The sequence below is a fragment of the Equus przewalskii genome, chromosome 19 (genome assembly GCF_037783145.1).
Source record: "Equus przewalskii isolate Varuska chromosome 19, EquPr2, whole genome shotgun sequence".
Lineage (NCBI taxonomy): Eukaryota > Metazoa > Chordata > Mammalia > Perissodactyla > Equidae > Equus > Equus przewalskii.
Window position 1 is genome coordinate 3,718,686 of NC_091849.1, and position 27,246 is coordinate 3,745,931.

Below are 27,246 nucleotides of genomic sequence, written 5' to 3' on the forward strand. Positions count from 1 at the left end.
CGTCCTGCAGCCTCTGCTCTGAGAACTGCGCCTCAGAGAGAGGGGGGCGGGCCTGGAGGGCCGTCAGGCGACCGGGGGTTCATAGAGCAGGCTATGCCCGGCCACAGCTCCACACTTAGGACCCTCATTCCCGGTCCAGCTTCAGGTGCCTTCGGTGAGAGAAATGTCCAAGCCCCACTTTTCAAATGGGACAACAGAGAGAAACGAGACTTCCTGTTAGAGGCAGGGGCCTGGGGCATTTCTGGCCCCTGCCCTCCTGACGGAGCTGCGGTTTCCACTCAGCCCCTCACAGGCCTTGTTTGCTGGCCGCTCAGCCCCTGGAAGGAAGGGAGATTGGAGGTCCCAGTCCTGACCTTAGACCCAGCTTCTACCCCTTTGCTAGCTGGAAAAACCTGTTCAAGTTACTAAACCTCCTGGGCTCAGACTGCTCCTTGGTTTATGCACTGCTGAGGATTAAATAAAACCATCTGCGTAAAACACCTAATACAAAGCAGGTGCTCAATAAACATCTGTTAACAGAGGAGACCAACGTTTTCCTAAAATCAAATCCTAGGAGGGCTTCATGTCATAAATCCTTAAAAGAAACACTGCACATTATGGAAATGTCTTCTAGTGCAATTTCAGGAAAGACGTGGAAGCATTATTCAGACAACTGTGCTTTTTACTAAAATCGTCTATTTGAGTGATAACTCTCAAAGGCAATTTAACAGGCAGCTAAAATGAAATAACTCAGTGAGACCCACTGAGCCTCTTAGAGCAGGTGCTGTTGTTTATTCTAAGTGCATCATGATCTTCACATGGCGACGGTCTTACTCTATCACGGGTCTCTAACAGATAGGACCACTGGCTTCATCTTCATAACTTACTGCTGATAGCGCCTGAAAGTTCTCATCCAGGGGAAGGGAAGACAGACCCCTTAAAACCTGGTGGGGAGAGACTATTGCACTAGGCAAATACAAATAGTGCTGTCCAAAGGGGGAGGAGGATGACAGTGACATAAACCAGCAACCTCTCATAGCCTCTGGTTCCCCCTCATCCTACTCATAATATCAACATTTCCTCGTCCCAGTCTCTCCGCATGGCTAAGCTGCTGGCTTGGGTGCAACAGGGAAAGAGGACCAGTGACAGAATGAAAATATGAGTCGCAAGGGTTAAGTTACAGGGAGCCCAGGCTCTGATGATCACAGCTAGGTCAGTGGAGAGTCCTGTGGCTGCGCCCTGGAACACAGCACCGTCCTCCCACTTGGAGCTCAGGCATTGATCGGTTCCCTATCGCTGAGCATGGTGATCGCATTTCCAGCAAGTAACCCAGGTGGCCGCAGAAACCTTAGCTGCTTCTTTTGTTTCTAATACTTGCAGGACTCTAGAAAGTCATCTGGTGTATACTCCTGAAGTTGTCTTCTTAAACTACATTACCATGAAGGGAACCTGCCAATCATCTCTGGCCTCTGGTAGCAATTTTAAACTTTCAGGGAAAGTGGACGGCTGTGCATTTGAACAGGTGTGTGACCAGAGACCCCATGAAGCAAACCACGGTAAAAGCAGAAACACGCAGGGGAAACAGGACTGAGTGCTTGTGGGTCTGAGTTACCTGCTCTCCCTGCCTCTGTGCTGGCTTCCCGGCTACCCCCAAGGGCCTCTGAGACCTGCTCCTGCAGCTCTGCGTGGCATCCATTGCATCCTGTTCTCTCACTAGCAGTGCCACTGAGTAGAGGAGAGAGAGCCCCCATTTATCCTCCTGTGTGTGGAGAAGAGCAGCACAGCCAGCTGTGAGAGCGACAGTCTGTCCAAGGTGAAGACCCAAGGGGCTCACGCAGGGGGGAGGGGGGAAGGGCGGTGCCTCTCAGAGCAGGGGTGATGTGCTAAGCAGCCAGTGCTGCGCCTGCCCAGGTGACCACAGACCCCCTGAATGGCAACTTCAGATCCTAGAAAACATTTGACATGCAAACACACAAGATTTCTGACCACTTTTTATTTTTAGATTGTCACCAAAGGTCACTTTGGGTTGCAGGCACATTGTGAAGTGTCAGAGGAAAAGTGGGTCACAGGAGACAGAAGAAGGGCTCTGCATAGTGCCGAGCATTTCCTTACGGGGAGGAGAATCGGCCACAGAAGAGAATGCTATTGGTCTTGCTGTGCTGAATAAAGAAAAGGAAGGGGTGGTCAGCACAGAACCTAGGGATGATTCTTACACATCGCATCATCATGATGGCGGCAGTGGCGGCTGCGGCCTCTGTGCCTTCCTCGTTGACTTCCACAAAAGACTTGTGCACGACTTTGGACAGAAACAGGTCTGCCCTAGACGACATTCCAGAAAAGTCTGCCCTGGCCTGCTCGAAGGCATCAGTCATGCCCAGACTACGAAGGACAGCCTCCATGTCGTAATCCTCCTCCAGCTTAAATCTAGGGAGGAACACTTCCATCTCTGTTTCATCCATCATGTCTGGCCTCGTCCATTCTACGAATTTCTCATAAGTAAGTTCTTTTTCCACCTAGAAGAAGAGAGTTGAAGATGTAAGATGTAGCACAGCGCTGTCCAACAGAACCATCTGCTACGACGTGAATGCTCTGGGCTGTGTGGTACGAGATGGCAGTGGTGGGCGGTGACGCTAGCTTCACCGGGATGTAGTGAAGGCCTAGATCCAGGTCGCTGGGGAACGGGGAGATGCTCAGCAGCAGCTCAGACATGATTCCCGTGCCATCACGGCACTGTTACTGCTTAGCAGTCCTTACCGTTTTCAAATCAGTGTTTTCATCCGGAAGCATGATGATCATATTCAGCTCTTCGCCGACATAGGGAAGCATCAGAATTTGGGTGAATATTTCTCCTATGTAGGTCCTTTTAAAGGTAGATTTCTTAAACATCATTTGCACAGGTTTCTCCTCATTCTATGAAAGAAACAGAGAAACATTAAGTTGAAACAAGACCCAGTTGACACAATGGACAAATTCAACACAGTTGGGCACTCTGGGCCCCTAAAAATACTTTCTTGGCTTCCAGGACACCACATGAGTCCCCTCTTCTGCCGGCTAGTCTTCACTGCCTCAACCCTCAAACCCTGGGGTACCCAGGGCTCAATCTTTACACTGCTTTGCCCTTGGTGATCTCATTCAGTCTTGTGACCTTACAGAGAATTCTCGAATTCTCTCTCTAGCCCGGACCTCTTCCCCTGAATCCGGACTCATATATTTCACTGCCTACTTAATACTTGTATCCGGACATAAAAGAAACGTCCAGTGTCACATGTCACACCGGTCTCCTCGGATTCCCTTCCGGGTCTGCTCCATCTATAGTTTCCCCCATCCCACTTGATGGTGATGCCATCCATCCCGTTGTCAAAATCCTAGAGTATCCTTGACTCCTGTCACCCACACACCACATCTGACTCATCAGCAGATTATATTGGCTCTACCTTTAAAATACAACCCAAATCCGAACTGTCCTTTCCACCTCCACTTCTATGAGCCTGGCCCTGGGTCGCTGCGACAACCTCCTAAGTGGTCTCCCTGCCCCTGAGCTCCGCTCCTACAACTGTTCTCAGCACACCGGCCAGAGGACCCAGCAATCACCTCCTAAGTCAGATCGCATCCTGCGGGCTCGGAAGGGTGAGTGAAAGCTGACGTCCTTAAAGTGATCTGTAATGGTGACAAGAGCTCATCCCCACAGCCTCTGGGGCCACGGTCCCAGGGGCCCCTTGACGGTTCCCAGGGCAAACCAGGCCATTCTATCTCTGCCCAGTAAGCTTGTCCCCCAGGACCTGGAGAGCACACCCCCTCGCCACATTCTAGTCTCCACTCAGTGCAGACGCTACCCTGGAGCTGTGCCCCCAACCTCTGCTCTTCCTCTGTGTCTGTCTCTGGAACACTCCCCCCATCTCACACGCTCCTCTTTTCTTATTTACGCTTCCTGTCTCTCCCCCAGGAAAAGGTGAGTTTCATGAGAGGAGGGACGCTTCGCTGGTTTGTACACACAGTAAGAGCACCCAGCATGAAGCCTGGCACGTCACTGGCCCTCAGCCACATCTGCTGAATAAATGAACAGACAACTAAAGGACAGGAACACTGCAAGGGCCAGGAAAACTAACACATCGTACTAGAAAAAACTGCATTTGTCATCCCTAGCCAGAAAGTTAGAAAGGCCAGAGGACGGCGACCACAGCCTACCCAACAGGCCTCCTCAGCTCCTGGCTCCTGGGTAAAGTAAGACTAGCAGCGCCTGTGAATTTACTGAGCCCCAGGTGGCAGGCACAGTGCGAGGCGTGCTGCAGCCTCCAGCTCTCTGGCACAGCACACGACTCTGTACTGAATGGAAAAAACCAAAGACACTTCTGTTTCTGCTTTTTGTCTGCAGCTCCTTGAGGTTTACCTGCACTAGCCTCAGCCAAGACAGCCCCCTGTCCTTGGCTGCCTCACTCACCTCCTTGGCCAGCGATTGGCACACTTTTTCTGTTATGGGACAGATAGTATTTTCAGCTTTGTGGGCCATACAGTTTCTGTCACAACTACTCAACTCCACTGTTGTACAATGGAATACATAAACAAATAAGCATGGTTGTGTTCCAAAAAGATTTATTTAAAAAAATAGGTAGTGGGGCGCCAGCCTGGTGGTGCAGTGGTTAAGTTCGCAGGTTCCGCTTTGGCAGCCCGGGGTTTGCCGGTTCGGATCCCAAGTGCGGACCCACCCACCACTTAACAAGCCATGCTGTGGCAGGCCTCCCACATATAAAGTAGAGGAAGATGGGCATGGATGTTAGCTCAGGGCCAGTCTTCCTCAGCAGAAAGAGGAGGATTGGCGGCAGATATTATCTCAGGGCTAATCTTCCTCAGAAAGAAACCAAACCAAACAAACAAAAATAGGTAGTGGGCTGGCTTTGGCCTGCAGACATAGTTTGTCGATGCCCGCCTTAGGCAGTTTCTCCCACTGCACCTCCAGGGCCCAAAGACTCCATCTTGTACAATAATGGGATCCAGAGTGACACCAGCATCATGGCACTGGGCATTGCTCTCTTTTTGTCTCCCCTTTGATTTACAACTAATAGGACATCTATAACCAAAAAAAAACAAGTGCATCTGCACAGCATATCAGGACACCCAAGAGATCCAACCACCTGAAAGTGGGGGGACTGGACTGTGTGCAGTAGTCCACACCCTCTAGGTTTGTGTAAGTACACTCTGTGATGTTTACACAACGATGAAATCGCCTAATGATGCATTTCTCAGAATGTGTCCCCATTGTTAAGAAACACATGACTGTGTATGCCAACAAATTATATAACCCAGAAGAAATGGATACATTTCTAGAAACATACAACCTACCAAGACTGAATGAGGAAGAAAAGGAAAATCTGAACAGACCAGTAACAGGTAAAGAGATTGAAACAGTAATCAAAAAACTCCCAACAGAGAAAACTCCAGGACCAGATGGCTTCCCTGGAGAATTATATCAAACATTTAAAGAATAATTAACACCAATCCTCCTTGAACTCTTCCAAAATATCAAGGAGGAAGGAAGATTTCCAAAGGCATTCTATGAAGCCAGCATTACTTTGACACCAAAACCAGATAACCCTATCACAAGATAAGAAAGCTAAAGAGCAACATCACTGATGAATATAGATACAAAAATGCTCAACAAAATATTAGCAAACCTAATTCAAGAACACATTAAAAGGATTGTACACCCAGGTAGGATTTATTCCTGGGATGCACAGATGTCTTCAACATACACAAATCAATAAATGTAATATATCACATCAATAAAATGAAAGATAAAATACACATAATTATCCCAATAGACGCAGAAGAAGAATTTAACAAAATACAACATCCTTTCATGATAAAACCCCTTAACAGACTGGGCATAGAAGGAACCTGGCTCAACATAATAAAGGCTATATATTCCAAACCTATAGCTAACATCATACTCAATGGAGAGAAATTAAAAGCATTTCTCTGAGATCAGGAACAAGGCAAGGATGCCCACTCTCACAATTCCTATTCAATACAGCACTGGAAGTCCTAGCTAGAGCAACTGGGCAAGACAAAGAAATAAAAGGCAGCCGAATCAGAAAAGAAGAAGTAAAATTACCATTATTTACTGATGATATGATCCTATATATAGAAAATCCCAAAGAATCAATAAAAAAACTGTTGAAGTTAATCAATGATTTCAGTAAAGTGGCAGGATACAAAATCAACATACAGAAATCAATTGCATTCCTCTACATTAATGATGAAGCATCTGAAAAAGAAATAAAGAAAACTGTCCCATTCATAACAGCATCAAAAACAATAAAACACTTAGGGATAAATTTAGCCAAGGAAGTGAAAGAGCTCTACAATGGAAATTACAGAACTGCTGGAAGAAATCGAAGATGACACAAACCAATGGAAAGACATCCCGTGTTCATGGATCAGAAGGATTAATATTGTTAAAATGGCCATATAACCCAAAGTCATCTACAGATTCAACACAATCCCCATCCAAACACCAAAGGCATTCTTCACAGAAATAGAAGAAACAATCCCAAAATTTGTGTGAAACCTCAAAAGACCCCAAATAGCCAAGGCAATGGTGAGAAAAAAGAACAAAGCCAGAGGTATCATGCTTCCAGATTTCAAACTATACTACAAAGCCACAGTAATCAAAACTGTACGGTACTGGAACAAAAACAGACGTCAACCAATGGAAAAGAATAGAGAGCCCAGAATTAAACTGGCATATATGGTCAACTAATATTTGATAAGGGAGCCAAGAATACCCAATGGGGAAAGGATAGTCTCTTCAACAAATGGTGCTGGGAAAACTGAAGAAACACATGCAGAACAATGAAACTAGACCCCTAGCTCACATCACTCACAAAAATTAACTCAAAATGGATCAGGCTTAAACATAAGACCTGATACCATAAAACTCCTAGAAGAAAATGTAGGGAAGAAGCTCATCGATACAAGTCTTGGTAATAATTTGGGGACATGAGACTAAAAGTACAAACAATAAAATCAACAAATGGACTATATCAAAATCAAAAGCTTCTGTTCAGCAAAAGAAACAATTAACAAAATGAAAAGACAACCTACAGAATGGCAGAAAATTTTTGCAAACTATATAAGGTTTGCATATAAGGATAAGGGGTTAATAGCCAAAATATATAAAGAACTCAGTCAACTCAATTAATAACAACAAAATAATAATAATAATAATAACCTAATTTAAAAACGGGCAGAAGAATTAGACATTTTTCCAAAGAGGACGCCAAAATGGCTGACACATGAAAAGATGCTCATCATCACTAATCATCAGGGAAATGCAAATCAAAACTACAATGAGGGCCAGCCCCTGTAGCCTAGTAGTTAAGTTCAGCATGCTCCCCTTTGGTGGCCCAGGTTCGGCTCCTGGGTACAGACCTACACCCACTCTGTTAGCGGCCATGTTGTGCTGGTGGCCCACATACCAAAAAACAGAGGAGGACTGTCACAGATATTAGCTCAGCGTAATTTTCCTCAGTTAGAAAAAAAAGACTACAATGAAATATCACCTCACAGCCACTAGGATGGCTATGAAAAGGGAACCCTTATACATTGTCGGTGGGAATATAAATTGGTCCAACCACTATGGAAAAGAATATGGAGCTTTCTCAAAAAATTAAAAGGAGACTTGTCATATGATCCTGTGATTCCACCTCTGGGAATACATGCAAAGGGACTGAAAACAGAATTTCAACGAGATATATGCACTTCCATGTTTATTGCAGCATTATTCATAATAGCCAAGATATGCAAGCAATCCAAATACCCATCAACAGATGAAGAGATAAAAAAAGATGTGGTACCTATACACAATGGAATATTATTCAGCCATGAGAAAGGAAGATGTCTTGCCATTTGCAATGACATGGATGGACCTTGAGCACATTATGCTAAGCAAGATAAGTCAGACAGAGAAAGACAAGTACTGTATGATATCCCTTGTATGTGGAATCTAAAAAAGTTGAACTTGTAAAAAACAGAGAGTAAAATGGTGGTTACCAGGAGATATGTAAGAGTGATGGTGTGTAAGGTACAAACTCGTAACAAGTAGTAAATAAGCCACAGAGATCTAATGCACAGTATAATGAATGTAGACAATAGGAGTGTACATAAATACATAATGTGATAAGTATCACTACATTGGCAATTACATCTCAATACAGCCACGTGCCACGTAGCGCTGTTTCAGTCAACCACAGACTGCATAGATAACGGTGGTCCCATAAGATTAGTATCATACAGCCTAGGTATGCAGTTGGCAGTACCATCCAGGTTTGTGTAAGTGCACTCTCTGACATTCAGTGATGAAATCGCCTAATGACACAATTCTCGGAACATATCCCCATCGTTAAGTGATGCCTGAATGTATATAAATGTATCAAAGTAACACACTGTACATCTTAAACTTACACATTATTACATGTCAAATTTATTTGATTAAAAAACTATACATATATAAGGATCCAATCTTAGTAACTGAATGACTAAATAAATATACAATTGTATAGTAAGTTTCATCTTATTTAGAAATAAAGGAATTAAAAGGAAAATCTGTAGCAACTCAAAATCTGCCTGCTGTCAGGCACACCCTCCCCCATAGGCCCTCAACACCCACTGCAAACTGTCTCCCACTTGTCTTTCTCTACTACAGAGACAAGAAGGCAAGACAGAAGTCCTCGCCTCCCGTAGCTAACGGAAGCCACATGAAATGGTTCTGGCCTAGCAGACATACAAGGAAGGTTTCTCTTTCTGAATAAGACAGCAGAACCTCCACAGGAGCAGGCTTTGATCTCGCCCTTTGTCGATCCCCCTTTCTCCTGCCCGGACTGTGGATGCAATGACTGAGCCATCCTTGACCATGAGGAAGCAGGCCATGTGCTAAAGATGGCAGAGCAGGGAGATAGCTGGTTCCCTCAGAGCGTCCCCCCAGAGCCACAGCAGCCCCACTCTCCATGCACCCCCAGGCCCCTGCTAGGGGAGCACTTCTAGGAGTTAAACTACAGTGAACTGGTGTTCTGTTACTTGTGCTTGAAGAAAGTCCTAACATACATCTTGTTAAGGACTAATTTCAAGAGAGAAATAATTTAGCCAGGGGAAAATAGGCAGTTCATTTCAGAATAAAGCTGGAAAGAAAATATATTTCTTGAGAAACTGAAGGTTCAGGCTCAAGTCGGTCTAGATCTAACTTATGGTCAATGACCAAGAATAGGCTGTAATCAATCTATTCTGTCTACTTCGGTGTATGTGCAAAAATGTCTACAATTAAAGATAAAAACAAAAGAAAGAATACACTGGATTCAGTGAGAGAAAGATAAAGGGCCACCAGCAGAAAACATCTTCAAAGCTGGAGGGAGCTTGACTCAGTGTCTAGCCTACACACATGCCCTTCTGTTTGCTTGTTTCTTTAAAAAGAAATGGTGCTTGTCTTATCCTTACTATCAAAGAAGACTGCAGACCGGCCATCTGTTCAGTATTTACTGAGCACAACTACATGCCAGGCATTTGTAAGACAGCAATGTGCCCTCAGAGGGCGTTCAGCACTGAGAAAACAGTCATTCAACCACTGCAGTGCTGCCATGGGAACCCACAGGGGGCAGGTGACAGCTCAGGGGAGGGGTACAGATACCCATCTGGGGGAAGGACTGGAGGGAAGGCCTCCAGGCGCTGCTGGGAGGGAAAGAGCATACAGCTGCCGACGGGAAAGAACACGGAGGAACGGCTCTACAAAGAGCCTCGTACATCATATTTTGGCGTTTGAACTTTCTCCCAAAAGTTCTGGGAAGCCAAGAAGGCCCTTAAGCCTGAGAGCTACACCATCAGATTTGCCATGTAGAACACCTGGCAACAGTATGGCAGGTGATATGGGGAGCCGGGCCTAGGCGTATGTAGCCACCTTTGACGACACAGAAGAGGAGGAGGGCGAGAGAAAGGCCCCAAGGCTTGCTGGGGAGCCGGCTGCTGGGCTGCCTAAGACCGCGTAAAGCACAAGTTACTTGAGGTGAGTCTTCTCACGTGTTTTAAAAACCAATGGGAACACAGGGACTGTTTCCAAGAATCTCCTTTGATATTGCAAAAGATTCACCTTGCTGACTTTAAACGGTCTTTCCTTGGTCTGCTGTTTGTCAAACTGATCGTCCCAGTTTCCTTTGAAGTAGATGGCATTCACGAGAATCAGCTTAGTCAGCAGGTCCACTGAATCTGAAGACAGTAACTCTGTAATTTTACCTAAAAGAAGAATGAAAAGAACCAGTTAGCTAAAAGAGCTTCCTGATGCGTGCATCGAGGATGACATTCAGAGTAGGCCATCTCCTTAGGTAGCCGAGTGCACAAATAAAGAAGTTCACTATCCCCTAAATATAACCATGTAAAGGGATATTTGTCCTCAAAACAGCAACAAAAACTTAAAAAGCTCTGGTAAGAAAGATACCATCACTTCAATAAAACACAAAAGGAACAAAATAGCAGGATGAATTCATAACACACACAATAGAAAGCAATGCCTGGTGCCTATGACATAAAGAAAGAAACTTAAAGGATGGTCACAAGGTGAGAGGCCGCAGCAGTGTAAACAACAGCTGAAGGGAAGACCTGTGGGGGGGGGGTGGGGGTGGGCCAAGCGCCCTGCACCGACGCACGGGGATCCGCAGAGGATGAGCATGGGGCAGGGGACAGCTTGAGACATGAAGGGCAAATTTTTCTTTATGTGATGTGTGAAAAGAAAGACTATTAACATTAACAACAAAAAATTCAAGGGTGGATTGTGCTGGAAGATGTATACCAAACATTAGGAGACATCACAGATATAGTGAAAAGAACAGGGAAGAGCTAGAGAAAACATCGTACACTGACAACATTTCAGCAGCAGATCTTGTAAGTTTACAGTTATTTAGAGAAAAAAATCATCCTTGCTTACATCTGATGGGCTTGTGAAGGAACTATAATAAGATTGATTAAAATGCTATTAAAATAGAATAATATATTTTCACCTTCTGTCTTCTTGGCTACCCAGGTGTTTATGTGTTTTCTGGACTCCTCTGTAGCACTGATAAAGTCAAGCTGTTCCATCTCTGCTTGGTAGAATTTGTGGCAGGAATCTTTAAAAGACTAGGAGATACAGAGTGACAATCGCATGGCCACAAAAATAATTAACACCAACAGCTGATTTCTTCATTATGCCAAATCAGAACATCGATAATTTTAGGATTTACATACGTAATATACAAAAAAATATAAGGAATTAACCTAAAATCCAATTTCTCAGTTTTCAGCTACATTTAATTTAGCTTATAAACTAAGTAAAGAGTGGTCTGAATATCACATAAACATCATGAACGGCTGGCTGCTTTAAGGGAGTAGCTGTGCATCAAGGAGGTAAGAACGGAGACACTGAGGTGAACAGCGACAGTTGGTCCCTCCTGACGAGCCAGTGTGCTTGCTGAGCCACGGCTCCCTCTACGCTTCGCAACAATGGACTGTAAACAGGGCCTGTCCGTACCATGCGGGGAAGGGTGTAATTCTACCCCACCACTTCCACCACGTGTTTCTGCGCTGAGGGAAATGTTCTCAATCGGCATGATCCAAAACTGTGCCGCCTGCAGCTACTGAGCGCTTGAAATATGGCCAGTGCCACCAAGGAACTGAGTATTTAACATAGTAAATGACACTGAAATTTAAGTAGCTACATGTGTCCAGTGGCTACCATTTCGGACGGCTCAGTTTTAGAGTGTGAGTGAGTCTCAAAGAAGGTTTAAACTATATTTTGTTAATAGAGTGTATGATGACAAGGATATTTAGGTTGAACACCCACATTATCCACACAAAAGCAGAAAATTTGATGGAAAGTGAATGGACTGAAATAACTAATTTGTTGACAGGCACTATGGAATGGTTTCCCAGTCTTTGTTTTGAACAGCTTAGGGCTAAATATTTAATTCCCCTTTTCAGGATTGTTTTTATATTACAGGATTTCACTTTCCCCTTCAGCATAGCATTAGACAGCCAACGTGGCACAGTAGCCAGGAACACAAGAAGTCCCGTGACTTCTCAGCTGTGTGACCTCAGAAAAGCGGCCTTGTCCTTCTAAGCGTCCTTGTCTCTGTTCAGTGAGGACACGGCGCAGCCTTCCTCAGAGGGCCGCCCTGAGGGCCGGACGAGTTCCCATCAGCAGCACCGTTGCAGGGACGGTGCTGAATCCCCTGCAGGCTGCAGACACCGCGCTGGTGACGGAGGGGGATCGTCCCATTCCACCCTCACAGTTCACGCTTTGCCAATTTTGCTGCTCTGTTTATTGATCAACACTCTCAAAAAAATTTTCAGTCTCTCAATCTAACAAAATAGTCTGGAAGCAAACTGGTCACGCACACATTGCCAACTTGCCACACCCTGTGGTAATTTCTGTAAGTTTTAAACACATCTGAAAATAACTGTCCGCTGTTTAAGTTACTATTTCATAAGCAAGGACTAATCAAACTAAAGGAGTATCTAATTATATGCTGCAATTGGTATTAGATTCTTAGGATACTAAATGAATGAGAAATAATTGGCAAATATTTCTAATCTATTTTATATTCTAATATCAAAATAACATTTAAAATATCAACATTTTTCTTAAAATAGCTGCCAAAAAAAAGAAAAATTAAAGAAGATCAGCCAATCTTTGTGTTTATTCGAAGTTTTGTTTTTCTTACCTCAGGCTTATAAAAAGACAACCATAACATAGATAGTAACTAAGACTGATACAAAATAAGTAAAAAAGTCACACCGGGGTATACAAATCTTACCAATATTTGACCTCATGCCTGACAACATTCACTTTATACCAATTGTTTTAAAACAATTAACGCAGAGTCAGAAACAAGTTAGAAAAATAATGAAAAAAGAATCATATAACAGAATGATTGATATCTCAAACATATAAAAAACTCATAAATCAATAAGACACAGAGCCCAAGAGAAAAATGTGCAAAGGATATATAAATAGGCAATTCTCAGAAAATGAGATGAATGCTCAATAAACATAAGAAAAACTGTTCAATCTCATTAATAATCAAAATTTAAAAGGTTAACAACATGCAGTGTTGATGGTGGTGGGTGGAAATGAGCGCCATGCTCATATTCCTGAGAGAATGTAAATGGCCACAGCGTTTTGGACAGCAATTTGGCAATATTCACGAACACTTCAAGGCTTCACTGCCTTCTCCCTTCTAAAAATCCATCTTGGAGGAACATACACACACAGCACAAAACCACGGACAAGAACATTCACTGTCTGCATGGCCCAGATTGGACACAACCTAAATGCCCCCCAATGGGGTCATGGCATCTACGTTACAGGATGTCCGTACTTAGAATTCCAGATGAAGTCAAGAGAGGGAGGCAGGTCTCCATACACTGAGATTAAAAGAACTTAAGACACAGTGTCAGATGAAAAGAAACAAATTACAAAACAAGATGTACGGTATAATGCCGTTACATAGGGAAAAATCCCACAAAACAAATTTCTGTATGTCCAGGGGGGTATACATCAAAGCTAGAAAAGCTCTTACACTGGGGAGGGGAGAAATGGGAGTGGAAAAGGGGGTGTGAGGACTCCTGCTTTGTCTGCTTTATTTGCATTTTATATAACAAGAATACTCACATATTACTCGAGTAGTTTTTGAAAAATGAAAAAAATCACGAAAGCATTGTAAATAAACAGAACCAGCATATTTAGACACATAAAAACTTTTTAAAAATCTGTTGGAAAAAACAATTAAAATATTTACATGTGTAAAAAGTTGAACAAGTCTTACAATGTACAAAAAATTACCAATATGTGAAAAACAATGATTGGAAATATTCATTTTGAACACTTTAGTTTTGGCCAATTCATCTCGAATTGTGCTATGCTCCATGTTAATCCCTTCATAATTATCTCATTTAAGTTTCACAAAAATCTGGACGTAATTTGTTAAAAGGCTCATTTTACAGAGGATAAAACCAAAACAGAGTTAAAGGAAGTGCATGAGGTTAGCACACGGGGCTGAGTTTGCGCCCATCTGAGTGAACTCCCAGCCCACAGCCTTCTGCTCCGCACGCAACCCCGCCCCTGCTCGCCTTGTTATCTCTGCTTTCTTAGTGAAAAACAGCAAGTGTGACTTACTGAGAGGAAATCATAAGACTTTTCTCCAAAGAGCCGGTTGGCGGTTCTAAGCAAGTACTGCGTGCCAGGCCTGTTAATTTCGCTGAGAAGCGACTGGAAACCCTGGTGGACATCTCCAACTTCACCACCGCTCTTACTTAAAGAAAGCACCTGAAATCAAAAACAGAATAAAAATGTACAACTTCAATATGCCTCGAGTTCAGGAAATGGAAACAACACTGAACTCAGCTTAGCATCTGGCCAGATCCTCATGACAGCTCAAAAGCCACCCAGGCTCCCTGCCCAGAACACCTCCTGAGGGAGCCAGAGCCTTGCCAGTATGGGCAGGAGCAGAAATGCGTGCCAGGTCCCGTGTGCTCACTACTTGCAGTCTGTCTGCAAGTTTAAGGCTGCCAACTGGGCCTCCCATCTCTCCAAACACAGGCCACTCCTGATACCAAAGTTGCGGCCTCTCCCCATGTCCTTGGGTCTCGGCTGGCCCTGTGACTTGCTCTGACCGACAGAATGCAGGACAAGAGTTACTGCTCCAGGCCTGGCCTTAGGAGGCCTGGCAGCTCCATGTTCGCTCTCTCGTGCCGCAGCCACCATGGTGTGAGGAAGTCCAAGTTATCCTGCCGGAGGCCCCGCAGAAAGCCCTGGAGAGCTGACACCACAGAGGGAGAGCACTGGTAGGAGGACAGAGGCTCCAGTCAACAGCCAGCACCAAGGACCCAGAATGTCACAGGGCCTTCTTGGATCATGAAGGATCCCAGCTGGCACTATGGGGTCAGGCCACAGAATCCAAGAAATAATCAGTCATGGTTATTCCCGGCCACTACATCCTGGGAAGGTTTGTTCTGCAGCCATAGAAGATGCACGCATCAAGCCAGATGTGGAGTTCTAAGAAACATAACGAAAATCCCCAACAGCGGCACTGGCTTTGGACCCACACAGCTGGCAGAGGGTGGAAGGAGAGGGAGTGAGGAGACTGCGCACAGAGGCTGGAAGGACAGTGAGGAGATTACTACTGCAGGCTGGAGAGAAGGAGCTGGTGGCACGGACTGCACAAGATCTGGGGACGTTGACCAGCAGTGATTCCCCAGTGCATCACGGAGCTGGCTAAGGAGATGTCCAGGAAGAATGGGGCTTTTTTAGCTGCCTAGGGTAAAGTATGGCAAGAGCAAGATGACCCAAAAAAGGAACTGTTTCATTTCCAAGCAGAATTTAAAGGACATATTTCCAACCTAGGACTTGCTGGGTGGAAAATAAAAATGCTTCTCATTCCCAGCCTCTCCAGCTGGCAAATGATTCTCAAAGTAAGAAACGGCCTCAGGGCAGAGGTCAAATCCCAGGCATGGGTCTCAAGAGTGGGATCCAAATCCACTTTGTGAAACGTTAGAAAGGTTAAAGAAGTGCCTCACGGACCCTCTTGGCCAGACAAAGGGGCTTCTAAGCATCTTAAGGACATTGTCCCCCCGCACCCTGACTCCCACCCAACACAGAGCATCCTGCCTCACACAGGTCTGTGCACATGCTTTTGTCCAATGAAATGGAATCTAACTGGCATATAGAAATCCTACAACGGTGTAGAAGAAACAATCCTGCCTGCCCCTTTGCAGTGGACTTCCAGCCTCCACCAGTGTGAGGAAATAAATTTCTGCTGTTCCAGCCACTCAGGCTGTGGTACTTCCTGTAATGGCAACCCTATCAGACCAAGACACCTCCCCCACCATTTCGGAAGGGACTGTCCACTGTGGTTTTCCCTCCTCACCTCACCTCTGTATGTTGGGGGGCAGATAATTTGTCTCTTTAGTTCACAAAGCTCTGCACCCAAAGCAGCATACCGAGGAGCCTCCACAGCCCTGCTCCTCCTGGACACCAAGCCAGAGCCTGGCCCACAGTGGGCTGAGACTCCGGGCTCGTGGGAGGGGCAAGGGCCCCTCACCTGTGGGAGGGCTGTGAATCATCAGGGGCCAGAGGGCAGGCTGTGGCAGTCATCATTGTCCCCAGGAGCCATGCCTTCGGTGTTCGTATCCTCACGCAGCCCCTCCCGGGCTGACTCTGGGCTTGGCCATGTGACTGGCTTCAGCCAGTGAGGCATTAACAAGCGTGACAGATCAGAGGCTTGATACACACTTGCACATTCAAGCTTGTCCTCTTGGAAGCTGGGGACTGTGCTGTAAGGAAGCCCAGGCCACCCTGCCAGAGAAACGCCATGTGGAAGGCCCAGGGGACGAGGCAGCTCATGGAGGGGGCCACGCGGAAGAGGCCGAGGCCCCATACCAGTGACCCAGCTGGGGCCAAGACGATCAAAGCAGTGCCCGACCCACCAAGAGTCACGCTACGTAAATCGTCATCTTAAGCTGCTGAGTTTTGGCATAATGGTTACTCAACAACAAATAACTGAAATACTACTGAAAACATTTTTGGCTGACAAGCGCCAGTCTAAGGTTTTACACTTAAATGAGAAAACCAAGATAGAAATTTCTAACAATCAAAAAGCAGTTGACAATACCCAAAGAATATCACAGGACTCAACCTGGACCTTGTGACTCTACATTTGCTCACAAGCTTGGGTACCAGCTACCAGCGGACGGTGAAACCTCTCATTCTTCTGAATGGAGCACAGCCCTCCGTCCATAACAGGTCAGAGGTACTCACCCTGGGGGCCCGCCCAGGACTCAGTGTCCTGCCCTGACAACTCTCTGTCCACACCCCTGTGACACTAGCAGAGTTATCTGGCAAGAGCAAGTTTTAAATTACGGAAGACTTAAATTAAAGAGATTTGAAACACGGAAGGCCAGCTCAAATGACAAAGAAATAATGACGTTTACTGTTGCCAGAAATGGCTTCAGGTACATACCTGGGACATCTGGGCAGCGGTGTTTCCCTTTGCCCCCATGAAGACCATGGCCAGGGCAGAGGAGATGCTCATGGGTGAGAAAAACACATTTTTCGAGTTGTCTTCACCCAGCTTTTTCAAAAGGTTTAAGGCAAAGGTGCCATTTGCTTCTGATAGAGTATCCATGATAGCAAGCCTGAAACAATGGATTTAAAATCAGTGTCACATGAATATAGGCTTACATGTCAACTGCAATGCACTCTGTTATTTGGTTCAATGAGCAAATAGGGACACACACAAAACTCTCTTTCTCTTTGGGGCCCTCAAGATTATTTTGTGAGTTTCCAGTGTTAAGTGAAAAGAAATTGAACAGTTATGTCTAGAATGTGATCCTGTTTTGTTGGGGGAAGAAACCAGGGGGACTTGAATCTCTACACCTGTGTGTGACACAGAGAAAGTGTGGAAGGACGCCTACCCTACTGCTCACCCTGGTCACTGCCTGGGGGATGAGGAAAGGGGTCCCGGATTCTGCTCCATTTCTGTATTGTCTGGTGTGCTGTACGGGATTATACATATTATTTTATAATTTAAAAATCATTCAAAATGAGAAATCCAATCACAAAGTCACAGAAGAAAAGACAGCTGAATGTTTTATAATGTGAGAGAGAAGACCCCCTTTCAGGATGACCTGGAGCCTTCAGATAAAAGATAACTCAAACCACACAAAAGGGGTATGAAAGCCTTAAAAACAAGCACTTCTGACCCTCAATTCTCCTTCTAGGAAACTTTTACATGTGACAAAGCCCAAATCTAAGGCCCTGTTCCCAGGCCCTTCTGCTGTCCCCAGGCCCAGGCCCTCCTGCCCATCCCAGTTCTTGGACCCGGAATGACTTGATTTCTGCTCCCTGTATGAGTAAGGGGCTATCCCAGACCACCTGTGTTCCCTCCCCTCTTTAATATCCCGCAATTGTTAACATTAAAGCAGAAAGAGAAAAACTTTAGCTCAACCTTCAAAGCCCACAGTGAAGTCAGTAATAGCACTCTGTCTCTCACTTAGAAACGACTGCTGTTGGCCGTTAAAGGGAAAATTATATCCATGCCCTATAAAAATTGCTAAATAAAAAAGGAACAATAAATCAAGGATGCCCTGGAGGGTTATCCAAGACATGCAGGATAATCTTATAGCAGAAAATGTTAATCATGAGAGAACTGAATAGCCCACTCATGATAAGGGTCCTTAAATCAAACAGGAAATGATGCTTCCAAACTTCCTTAATGTGACAAGGTTTATCTACTTCTGCCACCATCACCATCACAGATGATAAACTATGGGAGGTATTTCCCTTGTTTCCCACACAGGAACAGGATGTCTCTTATCTGACGCTTGTGAGCTTTGTGCTGATAGTTCTGGCCAAGGCAAATACAACTCATGAAACCTAATGAGAAGGAAAATCATCAGAAATAAGACGAAATAAGAATAATTGGCAAACTATGTGATGGAATACCTGACAAGGAGCCAGAATCAATGAAATACTCCTAAAACTGATAAGACAATGGAGTAAAATGGATTCCAAAGGACATTAGCAAATTTACAAAAAAAGAAAAACACAGCTAATAATTCATTAAAAAGTTCTAACTTCAGAGAAAATGATAAATATCCTTTTTTGAGCATACACTATGCGCTAGGTCCTACATTAGCACTTTTCCTAAAAGATCCTTACAACCCTATGAGGCAGGTTGAGAATATCAGCATTCGACAAGCAAAGAAATGGGGCCTTAGTTCTTTAAGTGTCTCCCTCTGTGGTCACAGGGCTGCAACAGCAGAGCGAGGGCCAGAAACCAGGTCTGTGTGGCTCTGGAGTCCACTCCCTCAATCGCTATGGCATACAGCCTTCCAAAAAAAAAAAAAAAAAAAGATATGTGGAGAGCAAATTAAAGTACTTTTTAAAACATGAACTTTGAGAGTTCAAAAATCATTAATTTCCAATACTGACAAAGTAAGATATATATTCCCTCTTATAGTGTGCAAATAATGGTGTGAATTGGTACACCAATATTTCTAGAGTGTAATTTAGAACTATGTAAAAAACAAAGGAAGGAAGAAAAGAAAACACAAGAAAACATTCATACCATCTGAACCAAAAATTCCACTTCTAGGAATTTCACTAGCTGTAAAATTCATAGGTACTGATAAAACTATTATGCACAGAAACAACTACTGAAGCAGTTCATATGCTGCAAGAAAAAATCTTTAAGTGCCCAACAACAGAGAACCACTTAGATTCTGTCACATCCATGGTGGGGTATTAATGAAAGAATTAATTTTTTTTAAATCATAGTAATACCATGGGAATATACAAGTTAAGTGAAAAAAGGTAAAACTAGAAATATAATTTTTCAATCTTATCACATAAATTAGGAAGAAAAGTACATAGCATAATTTATAGACAGAGTAGAAGGAAATATTGCACACCAAATGTTTCTGGATTATGGGTAATTTTTATTTTTTTTATATTTTTCTGCATTTTCACCTTTTCTACAACATGCCTATATTATTTTTAGGGGTTTCTTTGGTTAATTTTTTACATGAAATTAATACACATGCACCAAGTTTAAAACCAGATGGTGCTAGATGTTACAAAGGACACCGCTCTTACCCGGCTGCCCTCAGCCTTTCCCATCCCCAGGTCTGCGGGATCATGACTCCGTGGCACTCAGTGCTAAGCCAGGCAGTGCACTGGGAATGCACGTCCTTACCGACACTGCTTATCCTTACGTTAACATTGCTCCCCCCTTCTTTAGTTTTCTGTGTACCTATGGCAAACTTCCCCAAATGTGCTACAGGTCCCTCAGCCCTTTCAGTCGTTTCTCATGTGCTCAGACCCAAGGAATAACCCACCAGCCCCTCCTCCCCTCCACAGCCCGGCACCCTGCTGGTGAGCGCGGGCATGCTCATCCCCAAAGAGGAATTCCCACAGCCGGGACAACCTTCCCTACTAAAATATTTTAGTTAACAGTCAATTAATTGTTTGTCAGTCTGTTTTCTCAAACAAAACACAATGCTTACACAGCAAAGAAATTATTTTTTTCTTAAATATTTAAGCATTGATTACATATTTTAATATATCAGTTTTTAATGCTCTAAACAACTTTTAAAGCAAACTTACATATTTCACAACCAAACCTTACTAAACATTTAAGCCTCTATAAACCTAATAAATTAAGACTTACAAATCTAGTAAGCTAGAATCTCCTAAGACTTTCAAACATGTTTAAAAATACACAAAACAGTACAATGGTTACGACACTTAGCACACAGGTGTTAACACCATGGGTTTATTTTATCTTTGCTGTGTCTTTTTATAGCTTTCCTAAGGGGACAGTAATGCTTATCTGAATGGTTCTCTGGGGCTAAATTAATCTTAAGGGCCCGGGCCAGCGCACACAGGCTGCCTGGTCCATCCCTGAGCCACCCGGTCTGTTTCTCGGTCTGTTTCTCGGAGCCAGCACTCAGAAAGCCAAGCACTTTTGAGGAGGGCAGCTGGGAGCTTCCATTGCCTCCTCACTGGGATTTCACAAGGCCTCCGCCAAACACCAAATCTTAGTTCCTTGTAAACCAGCCTCTTTCCTGAAAATGAAGTATCATTTGAGTTTTCCTCCATCTGGGTTGTATAACCCAGAGTTCTATCATATAACTTGGCTATAAGTCTTTTAGCTTAATTTTTAGGCGTTTAGGTTCTTTTGTAACCAATCTTCTTACACAGTAATCACAGAGGAATTATCACACAGCACGTCCTCAAACATTATTGAAATTCGGTCTTTTTAAAGCTCATTTTGTTTGCCTCCTCTGAACTTATTAATGGACTCATGGCTTTTTACAAACAATATATTTCAATTAGCTGATGTTTGTTTTCTGCTTGGTGCTCAAATTGTCATAACTGGGCTAGTGGGGTCCTCTCTAAATCGGTCACTTTATCTTGAGACGTTAATTTCAAACATCCTTGCTTTACGGCAACAACGGCTTACAAACCGGTTTTGAGGTTTTTTTTCCAGTCCAAAGACAAGAGGCGTTAGCCTCTCCCCTGGTTTCCTTTACTGGGCAAGAGCCATACAGTACAAACTCCGAATCTTTGAGGAGCCTGAGCTTGGGCACTGTTGTCAGGCCGCAGCACGGACAAAGCTGGAGAGATGTTCCCTTCCAAGTCCCTAATACGCCATGCTGTGAAGGCGACTGCCGCCTCAAGTTTTTATACACCTGGCTTTTCTAAAACATCACTGCACCTAGAGGCGTTCATCTGGGCTGCAAGTGAACTGCCCTCCCTCTCATCACACTCACGCGTCCACCGCCCCGTTCATCAGCCACAGCATCGATGCCATTCCACTTTGGACCCTCCGCTCGTCAGCGTGCAGCACTGCTGTCTGCTCTGGGATAGCCCTCCGCCAGTGAGATCCTTTCGGTTGGACCCCAAAGTGTTCCTGCTTCGTGGTTCCCTCCCTTATTCTGATGAAGCAGACTGTCCAGGAGCTGTCCAAGACAGAATACGTATGTTCTGATTTCTTGCATGTCTGAACTGTCTTTACTCCACCGTTCCATATGACTGACAGTTGGGCAGGGTCTGACACCTCTGACTTTTTGAGGCATCGCTTCATTGCTTCCCAGTCTTCAGCTCTGCTGTTGAGAAGTCTGACGACATTCTGACCCCAGTTCCATCCCTCACCCTCTTTGGATGTGTATGGAATCTTATCCTTACCCCTGATACTCTGAAATGTCACAATGACTGTCCTTCTGATGGCCCAGTTCATTCATTTTGCTGTGCGCTTGGGGGGGCCCTTTCAATGTAGTAATTCAAGAAAATTTCCCTTCCTCTCTGGGAAAAATTTTTAAGGCACTTGTGAGTTTCCTCCCGACTCTGTTCTCTTTTTCTGCACCTCCTATGGGTCAGGTACTAGACCTCTTAGACTGAGCTCATTGGGTACTGCCCAAGCTTCTTGAGTCTCAGCACACACACAAACTGCTATTTGTATGGCGCTCTGGGATGGGCAGGCCCGCACACTGCCAAGGCAGAAAGCTCTGCTCGGGGCTTCCCCCTTGCATTTTCCATCACAAAGATGGAAGACATTCATGACTTTATCGTCCAATCTTTCTACTGATTTTTTCTAATTTCAGCCATTCTATTTTTAATTTCCAAGGCCTTCTTGTTCTCTGCTGCTGTGTCTTTCCTGCCTTCCACTGCAGTTCCTTGGAGAATGTCAATCACAGTCTCACTGAGTTGCCTTCTGCTCCCCACTTCATCTCTCTTTTTCTGGGGTATTTTTGTTATTGTGGTTGGTATTTGCTTTGCTTTATTTAGGTCTCTCTCTTTCACACATAGGCTTTCCACAAATGCCTGACAATTCTTGATGTCAGTCATATTTAAGAGGAAAACACAAAACAATGTTGGTAATCCTGTTTCACTGCAGTGTGATCAAGGGGTCAGTAGCTTTTCTGTTGAGGAACCAGCAAATGGAGGAACCCTCTGGTCGGGCTGCTGGTGGTGTTCTGGAAGCGGGCAGGGTAGGGGCTGGGGAGTTTCTACTGGATCTAAACCCCTGGTTTCAGCCCGTTGCCTGGGGGTCCCTGAGTTTGAGCATCAGATCCTGTAGGCTGAGTACAGGTACCCCAGACCTCCTACTGGATGGCTGGGTAAGGCAGGGCGGGTGGTCCTCTGCTTGCCAGGGTCGGGGACGGTAGATGGGGGTCAAATCGATCTGTCAACACACTTTGTCCCAAGGCCCCGTTTTGCAGCCCAGCAGTTCACGCCTGGCTCTCCACGTGCTGGGGCCTCCAGCTGAGCCTGTCAGTTCCTTCTGGGCTGTTCCCTCCACTGGCACCAAGCCGCCTCCTCTAGTCACCTTCCTCCTCCAAAAATCTCTGACATCTCTTGTCCACTCTGTCTCCTCTCTCATTTTCCCTGTCCTCATGTTTTTAATGCTTTACAAGACTCCCTGACTCATCTTAGCAGAGTGTTAGGAGAGAAAGAAGCTAAACATACATGGTCACAAATTTCAAACTATTTTTGTGAGCAGAGTAAAACAATATTCTAATGTCTAAGCGCCATTTCTTCAGCTATTACCCAGTCCCTCTTTTAATTGTGAAATAAATGCCCAAGCATTGAGTACCATTTATTAAAATCCTTGTTTGTCCTAAAACATGAATTTGAAAACACCCCACCATTAAATAACCATAAAACAATTTTCACTAGCACTTTGCAATAATATATAAATTCTTAATAAAATCAATCATAAAAAATTAAAGAGATCTTAATCCTAAAAAAGAAAGAAAAATAAACCCAAATTTAAACAGTTTACCACTTACTAAGATATACCAAATATCAAAGAAAATTATAAGCAATCTGATGAGAATTTATATTGAGGGATTTCTCTTACCCATTCAAGGAACACACCAGTGATAAGGATGCACATCTCACAATGTGTGGGGGATTGGAATTGGCCACCTCAAGATATGTCTCTAGGGCATGAGGATTATTTTGGGCTGGTTGCTTTTAAAAACTGCAGACATGAGAGAAACTTTGAAAGGGAGTAATTACCCTTTGTAGGAGACATTTACATTTGTAAGGGAAATCTCCATCTGTAAAGGTGTCTCCCTCTCTGTACCAGGAAGAAGGGGGATTACCACATCTCTAGAAACTCTTATCACTGCGTAAGGCAAGGACTTAAATCTGTATAACCTTACTCTTGTTTACTGTGCTTTTCTGGTGATCTCCCACAACTGACTCTCCAACCCCCAACATCCTCCTTTGTAGCTGAAGATGGTATTTAAGATGAGAACCTCTGCCATTTTGGCGAGTTACTCAGTTTGCCTGAGTCTTTCCCCTGTATACGTGTTATAAAGCCTTGTTTGTTTTTCTCCTGTTATTCTGTCTCATGTCAATTTATTTCATCGCCCGGCCAGAAGGACCTAGAGTGGGTAGAGGAAATGTCTTCCTCCCATACAACTGCAAACTCAACACCTATCAATGGCTTTCCACATCCCGAGGTCTTTAGCTTCAGTAGGTAAGACACCAAAGTGTCTTTCAGATACACACATACACACAGATATGCACAAAATTCATTATAGATTTCAAAATTATTTACTGTTTTAACAACAGTGTACCTTTTAAAAATAAAAGTAATTTAATCATGAACATAAACACTGAGTATTAAGGTTTTAATAATCACTTTTTAAATATGTGTATATGCATGTGTACATATAGAAAACAAGTCTAACAAATCTATCCTAGCACCATATTTTTCCCTGTAGCATCACCAATAACTTTGAATAGTTAATGTTCATAATTGCTTTTATTCAACTGATTGAGTCTTAATAACTTTTTAAGGTGTCATTACTTAACTGTGCTTCTTGCCTTAAGGATGCCTTAATTTCCTACAAAACTTAACCATTTAAAGATTGGTTTACTGGGACTTGAGCTCCTGCTTTACCTCTGTCTTCTAATGCAATGTGTGTGTGTCTGTGTGTTTAACTTCTCTGAGCAGCAATTGTCTAACATGTAAATTGGATGATTCCTTCTACTTGATAAATTTTCTGTGAGGGTTAAGAAAACTAATGCCTGGCACATGGTGTGTATTCAAAAAACAGTGGGGAGAGGAGCCAGCTGAGTTGTGCAGTGGTTAAGTTTGCATGTTCCACTTCGGTGGCCCAGAGTTCGCTGGTTCGGATCCCGGGTGCGGACCTACGCATCGCTTGTCAAGCCATGCTGTGGCAGGCGTCCCACATATAAAGTAGACGAAGATGGGCACGGATGTTAGCTCAGGGCCAGTCTTCTTTGGCAAAAAAGAGGAGGACTGGCAGCAGATATTAGCTCAGGGCTAATCTTCCTCAAAAAAAAGTGGGTAGAATTACACATTATTTTCTTTCTTCTGATATCTAGACCCAATCTCAGGTCCAAGAAGCTTGGAAATGTAAGGTGTATGGTCTTCCCTGGGGTTTTATACACTTGGTGTGATGTAGGGTGACAGAAAAGAATGGTGATTCCATTCATTCTAATTTCACGCTACTGTAACTGGCTGGAATTAACTGTAATATGCTGAATTGTAGTAAATGCCTTGGATTGGAATTGGCCTTGTATGACTTTAAATCTTAGTTTACATGGCCAAGTATGACTAAAACTGCACCCTTTCTCTGTAATGGCATAAAGTCAAGGACGCAATTAGTCAGGGGTAGTCATCAAATACTGGCACACACCCTCTACTACTGATAACAGCAGTCATTCATGCTAATCACCGGGCATATTATTTACCCCTGCAACACAATGCTGCAGGACCTGACCCAAGGTTACTGTCCCATCTCATACCACCACAGCAGTCCTAAACCACAGCAGGGAGGAAGCCGCAGGAGGCCTCGGGTCACATTCCTGGCATCAGGTACAACCAGGCCCCAGAGGCAAAAGTGCCAAGAGGACCCAGCTTCCCCCTAGCATCTGAGTATTCCCAGCATCATGTGACTATTAACTTTCCACATTTCTCTTTTTCCAAAACTGAGCTTTATGGGGGGGAAAAGAGAAGAAAGTAACAAGTGCCAATTTCATCTAGCATGCAAACCCCAAGTATGATTAAAAATCTTCCCCATGTCCTCTTAGCACGGAAGACACCAAATCTTGTAATAGTTTCCCCGAGTGAGTTAAAAAACAACAGAGAAGTAATAAGATCTAGGAAGGTCCTCACGATCATCCCTGCAGGTCTGAGCAACCTTGAACCTTTGCCGCTTCCAGAGGCAAGCCACACCCAATGGGCAGGAAGACCAAGCTGCACGTTCAGTGCAAAGGCGCCACCTTTGGCGTTGACCCCTGGGCTTCGCTCCGGCCTCCAGCCCACCCAACGCCCGGCGTCCAGGGCGCGCGCCTGCGGCCTCAAGGCCCGCGGCGGGCCGGGTCACCTGAGGCAGCGGGGGTCACCTGTGGCACAGGGGCCGGGAGCAGCAGCCTGGAAGGCTCGGCGCCGCCCCCATGCCGGCGCGGGGCTGCACATCCCCAGTGCGGACGATGTGCCGTGTCACCGGCTGGGCCCAGCGGCCGTGTACAACTCACCAGGCGTCGTCACATCTGCAGCCGGCCGTGCACTCCTGCAGGGAACCCGAGCGGAACCCGCGCCACCCCAACTCCTGCCCCAGTTCCCGCCCCGCCCGGAGCGCAGGGGTCACGGCCCCGCGCGGCCACGCCAGCCCCTCCGCGCGCCGCCGGCCCCGCGCGCCCACGCCCGCCCTCCGCGCGCCCCCGGCCCCGCCCGCCCCCGGCTCCGCGCGCCCACGCCCACCCGCCGCGCGCCTCCGGCACCGCGCGCCTACACCCTCCCGGCCGCGCGCCCCTAGGCGCTCTCCAGCCGGTGGAGCGGCTGAGCGATCCCCGCGGCCGGAGCGGATCCCACAGGAGACGCGTACCCCACAGTGTGGACGCCGCGGCCGGGAGCGAGCGGAGCAGCGGGCAGGAGGCGTCGGAGCCGCTGCAGGCCTCAAATACCGGCCGGCCCGGGAGGCGGGCCGAGTCCAGGGAAACCAACCAGCGCCCCGCTCGCCCCAGAGCCAGGGGCGGCCCTGCGCAGTGGGGACAGGGAGGAGGGCGGAGAAGAAAGGTTACCAGGTGTGCGCTGGGTACTCCGCTGCACCTTGACCGCCACCCAGCAGCCCGGAGCCCGGACCAGCTCCCCCTGCGGGAGGGGCCGCGCGTCCTTTCTGGTGCTAGTTGCACTCACCTCGTCCACTGAACCACCAGGTTGGTGAATCAGGGGGAAGCCTGACCCTATGGAGGTTTTCAAGCCGGGGGCGACAGTGCGCGACCCGACCAGCGTGTTACTGTCTTTGTAGAGACTGTGAATTATGTTCTCAAGACCAGAAAAGTGCCACCTCGTGGTATATGAGCTCGAGTTGGACAGCGCAAAACAGGAATTTAAAATGGACAAAGTACTTGCGTGTTCAAAGACTCCAGTACTCTTCTGGCCCATGTGAATTACACTCCAGAGTACGGGCAAATTACGCAAATGCCTCTGGAATCCCTGCCTGCCATCTCCTGTCGGAGAACACAAAGGGCGCAGGTGACTGGAGGTGGGGAAAATGCTAGCCAGTTTTTAAAAACGAGAAGTTCAGTTTTAGAAACCTCAAACTGTTTACTGCCTCCTCTGTCCTGACCCTAAGTCAGGCGTTCTCAGCCTGAACGCTATTGGCGTCTGAGCTGGGTAATTCTTTGTCGTAGGACGGCTCTCCTTT

The 27,246-nt window shown here is 45.4% G+C and overlaps 1 protein-coding gene across 7 annotated transcripts; it reads right to left on the minus strand.

The window, feature by feature from the left end:
- Nucleotides 1-1,957: 1,957 nt before the first annotated feature.
- SERPINB6 (serpin family B member 6) lies at nt 1,958-27,115 on the minus strand. Of its 7 annotated transcripts, none has more exons than XM_008515747.2 (7): nt 26,736-27,115; nt 17,013-17,187; nt 14,171-14,320; nt 11,016-11,133; nt 10,112-10,254; nt 2,734-2,889; nt 1,958-2,492 (listed from the first exon to the last, which is right to left on the minus strand). In XM_008515747.2, the coding sequence occupies exons 2-7, from the start codon at nt 17,175-17,177 to the stop codon at nt 2,088-2,090; spliced, it is 1,137 nt and encodes a 378-aa protein (XP_008513969.1). In that variant the 5' UTR covers nt 17,178-17,187; nt 26,736-27,115; the 3' UTR covers nt 1,958-2,087. The 7 variants fall into 7 exon arrangements, with proteins under 7 accessions (XP_008513969.1, XP_070440076.1, XP_070440075.1 ...); XM_070583975.1 differs by lacking the exon at nt 26,736-27,115 and adding an exon at nt 26,621-26,722; XM_070583974.1 differs by lacking the exon at nt 26,736-27,115 and adding an exon at nt 26,425-26,658.
- Between the last annotated feature and the right edge of the window lie 131 nt (nt 27,116-27,246).